Here is a 6558-nt window from a genome sequence, read left to right on the forward strand (position 1 = left end):
CATACTAAGTATGTTATAACATACAAAGTATTGGTGGCCAAAGAACATTCATTTTTAATTAATCATTCGTTAGCCCACTTCCTATACTGTTATGGTCTTTTTTGTTTGTTCTATATTTTATACTATACATTGTATAATATATAATCGAGATTTCAAATATGTAGAAAATGTGAAATTTGTCTTTCTGAGTCTGGCTTATTTCTCTTAACATAATGGCATATATATGGACATATAACAAAATGTCATAGATATGCCATATATACATTCTTTTTATCTCTTCATCTGTGGTACACATCTAGGATTATAGCTTATATTGGATATTATGAGCAAGGCAGATATAAGCATGGGTGTCCTAGGTTCTCTGGTGTATTGACTTAAAATCCTTTCATTCTATACCCAGGAGTGTTACATCTGGATTGTACAACAGTTCTGCATGTAGTTTTCTAAGACATCCTCATGGTGTTTTCCAAAAATCCTGCACCAGGTACCTTCCCAACAGAGTGAATAAGGGTTCCATTTTGTCTACATTTTTGTAAGTATTTATTGTAATTTTTTCAGGTAAAACTCCAACATTTAGTCCCAAGAAACCATAGGGGAAAACAATGACTGGGCAGGTGGTACCAGTTCTTAGACCTTTGCTGGTAAGGTCAGAGGCTCTCTAGGCAGAGAGGCCGGATTGGTCCTGGCCTCTGTGTCCCCTGTGCTTGACAGAATGGTTCGCTTTGGGACTCATAGATTGGCCCTTTCCTTCTTTTGTACTTTGATGTTGCTCACAGATTCTAAGGACAATGCCTGAATGTTGTTGGTTTCCAGTTAATCCACGTCTGAATGCAAAGTTGTACCCATCCGGACATCTGTATGGACAGCTAGCCATTCCACTCTTCTTTTTAATTTGTCCTGCATCATAGGCTCTCTGGGGAGCAAGACTTGACTGCTGCTCGTCTCCAACTACTTTGGAACTGTGTGGATGGCGGTTCCTCTCAGGACTGGGGAGGTGGTCAAAGCTCCTTCCTTTCATACTGTGTGGATGTTGGTCACAGGTTCTCTGGGCATTAACACCCAGTGGTGCTTTTTCTCCAATCTCTCTGTATCTGAATGGAAGGTTGTGCCACTTGGAGTTTCCATGTGGACAGGAGCCCATTCTACTCCTTGTACTTTGACCAGAGTCACAGGCTTTCTGGTCAGCAAGCTCTAACTGCTGCTTGTCTCCAGTTACCCTGTGACGACATGCATGATTCTTTCCCTTGGGAGTGAGGAGGTTGTCAAAAGTTATTCTTTTCAGGATGTTCAGTTGATGGTCACAAGCTTGCTGAGCTATTGCGCCTGGCCTCCATTTCCCCTGTCCGTGACTGGATGGTTGTCTTTGGGACTCAGAAGGTGATGATGGCCCATTCTTTTTCTTTGTATTTTGATGGGGTTCAAAGGCTTTATATCCGATCTCTGGGTCTTGTTTGCCTCTAATTTCTTTGTATCTGAATGAATTGTTGTGACCCTTGGGGCTTTGATGTGGAGAGCCCAATTCCAACTTCAATGTGGAGTTATCCAAGTGGAATGTCGATTCCCTTTTAAACTCTTGTACCTGGGTCACAGGATCTATGGTGAGTTTTGATGGCTCGTTTTCATTATCCTCCAGGTTCTGGAGCAGAGTATTTATGCAGTATTGTAGCTCAACTGCTGTATTGTAGATGAGATTTTCCCTATCTACTTCCTCTTGTAGGTCCATATCTGATAGAGGGCTTTCATTCCTCAAAGAATCTCCCTGTCCCTGGAATTTTGGGCTGATGTTTTCAAATCGGACAGGATTTCTGGTGATGTTATTCAGTGAGCTTTTTGAATGAGCCACTCTGTCTCCAGCTATTTTAAAGTCCCCTGAGTTTTGAGTAGAAGGTGTTTGGAGATGGTCTACAGACTCAAAGCCCTTGAGAAAGGTATTGATGGCTTGCCCCTTGGGAATCTCAGTAGATGCCACACTCACCCTCCATGCATGAGGTAGCTCTTCTTTTACCTTCAGTATGTTGCTTTTTTTGGACATAGAGGGTGAGAACCTGTCTTCAGGGCTGAGAGTTGTTGCACTCAACTGGGGATGTGCTGAAGCTGCATCTTGAGACTGCTTCCAGGGTTCATGCTTGGCCATTCCTGGGCTGGTATTTGACTGCAGGGTGCCTCTCACAGTTGCTTGGATAGTCCCCCTCTGCTGGTGTTTTGCCTGCAAGCAGGAAGTATTGGGTTGAACACTCTTGCTACTCAGCCATTGATCTGGATTGGACCTTGTCGGCCCATGACTGGCAGCAGGTAGAGGGGTTCTTTGAGTCTCCCAAACCTCTGGACAGGAGTATTCAAACAGGGGACATTGCAGCCTGGCAGATGATACAGTTTCTACCCTTTTCCCTCCTGGATCTTGGTGATGCAATTTTTCCAGGATCATTGCAGTCTTCGAATAGAATTCAGACTTGGAAACACAGGGAAATCTCCTTCTGTGTTTCACAGGAAGCTGCGTGATGCTTGCTTCCAGCTTCATTTTTGTATTTGGGTCAATGAAGGAAAGATCGTTGCTGGTGTTTATAGAGAGCAGCTTATCTGTCTTCAGTGCAGGGTTCCTGGGCTCCAGACCCTTCCCATGGGTGCTGCTTGAAGTACAAGGCAGATTTTTGTCGCCAACCCTGTTAAATATGGTGGAACTTGCTCTGGCACTCTTTAAGGGAATCACTGTGGGCACAGAACCCATCATCTGGCTGCACTTGTGTTTGGAACTGAGGATGGAGGGCTGGGCAGGCTGGTTAAGTTCAGGCTGGTTCTTGAAATAACCACCACCATTTGGTTGGTAATTTTCCTGAAGCTTTATCAGTTCACCAGATGGGCAGAATCTGACATGGGTTCCTTTGTGTTCTCCCACATTAATTGCCTTCTTTTTATGCTCTGGGTCCTCATGATGGTGGATCATTTGATAATGCCCAGGACAAATGGAGGCTGACCTGATAGCTTTAGTGGGCAGACACTCCCCAGATAAGTTGTCAGTGGGCTGGCTAATGGCTGCTTTACATTTTTGTATGTCATAGCCTGTGATGTCGTTCCAATTTTGTTTGTGTTGCCAGGGCACATTTTCTTTTGGAGGTGATGTCTGTTTTGGTATAGAGCTTGGGATGTTTTCTGGTTCCTGGGCCCCTATCAGACCTACCATGCTCCTTGTCACATGTTGGTGGGGAAAGTACTGGTCTTGGCAAAGCTGTGGAGGTTCTTTAGGCACAGATAGTGGTTGGTTAGGGTCACTTGTGTCATCAAACCTCACACATTTACGTCTTCCTGAGGAGGGTTTCTTGGAGACCCAGGCAGTAGCCACAACTGCCTCAGAGAGCACAGAGGATATACCACATAAAAGTTGGTTAAATTTCTGGTGTATCAGGGCCTGTAAGACCTTGAAGTGAGAAAACAGTTGGGGGAGGGAAAGCTGATTCAGTTCCTCCTTAGAGTACCAAAAGGGGTGGGGAAAGGAGTCCAGTAAAGGATGATGGATGGGCCTTTCTATAGGTCGTGATGCATTCTGGGTATCCTGTGTATTCTTTGGGCTGTTTCTGCAAGCTTTCACAGGAGCAGTTTTCTTTTTGCCCTTCCTCTGCGCCCTCTTCACCACCTGCCAGTTAGAAACAATACAAATGAGCTGGGGTTCCTTCTTCTCTGGTAGAGAAGCTGCCTGCTCTGTGTGTTCATGGATAACATGAAATCCACATTTCTCAGAGAGCTCTCTCTCATCCATCCTTGACTCATTCATATTGTGCATAAGCACATTCCTTTTGGCCTTGTTGGGAAAACAGCAGAAAAAGACTGTCTATGTCACACTTACCATGGATGTCCTCGGTCAGTGTTCCTCAGACAGGGTCCCTCAGACAGGATCCTGCCCAAGGCTGAGATCTGTAGCTGCCTGGATACTGTCAGGTGATGTCTGCTGCCTGAGGCCAGAGCAGACCCAACCCCTGAATGAAGGCCTTGGTCTATCACGTGCTTCACATCAGCTCAACACAAACAAAAGCAAGTGCCTGAGTAGAGGGCAGATGACCTTTCTCAGAGCTTGTCCTGTGTCCCCACAATCTCAGAAATGCAGTCTGTCCATGGAGCTACAGCCATTCTTAGTTTCCTCTCTGCCACCCTGTACATATGGTCAGAGCTTCAGGCACACAGCTCAGGCCTCTATCTCCTCTGCCCTGTGGACAGCAGACTGATGTGCTTCTACTCTTTCTGGAGATTTCTACTCACCTGTCTATGGCTAGACTTTAGCTTCTACTTTCTTTCATTCTTTCCCACCCCCTTTCTTCCACCTTTTCAATCCCCTAACACTAGATGAGAGATGAAAAAAAGGGTGGAGGGGAAACGGGTAGATGTTATTGTTAGACTAGTTCCTACTACTTAGGGGGGGTGGTTCCTTTGGGGTAGGTTTAATCTTCCCATTCAGGATATCAATTTCTTCTTCTTCTATCTTCTTTTCGTACCTATACTTAACAAACAAAAAATTCCAGAAAATAAACCACCAACAACCAGCAAACCATCATACCTCTCAAGGCCCTAGCATTTATCTACCCTCTGAGAAGTCCCCAGAATTCCAAATATCACACAAACACAGAAACTGCTGCTGGCAGAATCATACCCCTGCTACAGCATGAGGCAAATCATAGTCAGCCTCTGTGCACAATCAGAAAGAATCCAATATCCTACACCTGAGATTAAAATAAATGATCTTATTTCTGTTTTTTTTTTTTAATAAAACAGTCCAGTTTTTTTTCACTACACCTGTCTTTCTCGGAAATGTGAGAGTAAGAATCTTGGACTGCTGCTCTATTGTATGTCAACCAAGGCTTTCTCACCTTTGGGATGTTCTTTTGGCTTCCAGGTGGTGGTGACTCTGGATACTCCTTCAGGAATGGGATTAGTAGGTAAAAGAGTCCCACTCCGCACATTATAGCAAAGCCCATGTCCACTACTAAGGACATGGAGCTGGGGATCTTCCACAAGTCAATAATGCTATTCATCAGAAGGAAAAAAATCTCCATCTTCTGAATCGCAGTGTAGCTCACAGGCCACTGAGTCCTGGAGTACAGCACCTGACTTGTCAAGGAGGGCTCAGGGCACATCACACAACTGAGGCCTCCTCATCACAAAGGACTAAAGGCAAGAGGGAGGGTCAACAGGTCCTCCCCAGCCTCCACCCCAGGAGCCCACCCACCTCCTGGCTTTCTCTATTCCCTCCTTCCAAATCCTGCTGCTGAGACAGTCAAAGAAAGATCTCTGTTCATGTATTGTTTCTATGCCTAAGCCCCAGAACTCTTCTGTCATCTGTCAGCGTGAGTCCATCAGGTCAAATATCCTCCTTGGGAAGCCTCTTAATAACATGGGCTTCTTTATTGAACTCGGGTTGTTCCTTAGGTATTATTACTCTTAGGCTTCTGACTGCACATACAGTTCTCTTCATTCTGAGATCATAGCTTACCTTTTTCCAGTAAATTATTTTTATTAATTGTTGTATTTAGTTACATTTCAAATGTCTGCCTTCTCTGTCCACCCTCAATTAAACCCCTTACCCCATAACCACCTGTTTGCCTCTAAGAGAGTACATCCACCTGTTGTACTCTCTCACTACTACCACTCACCACTGTAGCATTTCTATTCTCTGGGGCATCGGGTCTCCTAAGAACCAAGCACATATCCTCCCACTGAGGCCAGATGAGGCAGTCCTCTGCTACATATGCAGCAGAAGCAAGGGACCCATGTGTGCTCTTTGGTTGGTAGCTTAGTCCCTGGTAGCTCTGAGGGGTCCAGTTAGTTGATACTGCTGTTCTTCCTATGGGGTTGCAATCCCTTAAGCACCTTCAATCCCTATATCTTCCACTGGAGTCCCTAGGCTCAGTCCAATGGTTCTCTTTATCTGCATCTGTCTTAGGTGCTAGTAGAGCCTCTAAGAGTACTGCCATACCAGACTAGTGTCTGCAAGAACTTCTTAGCATTAGGAATAATGTAGAGGTTTGGTGTCAGCAGATGGGATGTGTCCCAACGTCAGGTGGTTTCTGGATGGCCTTTCCTTCACACTATTCTACATTTTTGTCAATGTGTTTCCTTTTGACATGAAAAATTCTGGGTTAAAATTTTTAAGATAGGTCGGTCACCTCAACTGGTGGCCATATCTATCTACTGATGTGGTCTCTTCAGGTTCTACCAACCTGCTGTCAGTCATTTCAGCTCCTGTCATTCTCATTAGAGAATTCCTGGGAAATTCTCACATCCTTTGTGTCTGGGAATTTCTAGAGGTTCCCCTATTTCCCACACTACACTGCTGAATATTTCAATTCATTCTCTGGCCCTCTGGGATTCTCTTCTGTTTTCCCCATACCTGATCCAGCCACCACTTTTGTCTAGTGCCTTTTCGATTTTATACCCAGATCCCTCTCTCCCTCTACCTCCCCTGTTATTTTATTTCTCGTTCTATGTAGGATTCAAGCATGCACAATTTGGTCTTCCTTCTTGTTAGTCTTCCTATGGTCTGTGAGCTGAATCCTGGGTATTCTAAGTTTTTTG

At 44.8% G+C, this 6558-nt stretch overlaps 1 protein-coding gene across 1 annotated transcript; it reads right to left on the reverse strand.

Annotated features, from left to right (window-relative positions):
- Positions 1-658: 658 nt before the first annotated feature.
- LOC127691980 (uncharacterized) lies at positions 659-5039 on the reverse strand. Its single transcript, XM_052191868.1, has 2 exons — positions 4854-5039; positions 659-3628 (listed from the first exon to the last, which is right to left on the reverse strand). Exons 1-2 carry the CDS (start codon positions 5037-5039, stop codon positions 659-661), a joined length of 3156 nt encoding a protein of 1051 aa, XP_052047828.1.
- Positions 5040-6558: the final 1519 nt, after the last annotated feature.

This window comes from Apodemus sylvaticus, chromosome 9 (genome assembly GCF_947179515.1).
Source record: "Apodemus sylvaticus chromosome 9, mApoSyl1.1, whole genome shotgun sequence".
NCBI lineage: Eukaryota > Metazoa > Chordata > Mammalia > Rodentia > Muridae > Apodemus > Apodemus sylvaticus.

What these genes read in the sequence shown, in the direction of transcription:
- LOC127691980 (XM_052191868.1), bottom strand. Translation starts at nt 5,039, where the DNA reads ATGGAGATTTTTTTCCTTCTGATGAATAGCATTATTGACTTGTGGAAG. An exon ending in GCCAAAAGAACATCCCAAAG is followed by an intron (nt 3,629 to 4,853) that starts GTGAGAAAGCCT and finishes TCTAACTGGCAG; the next exon opens with GTGGTGAAGAGGGCGCAGAG.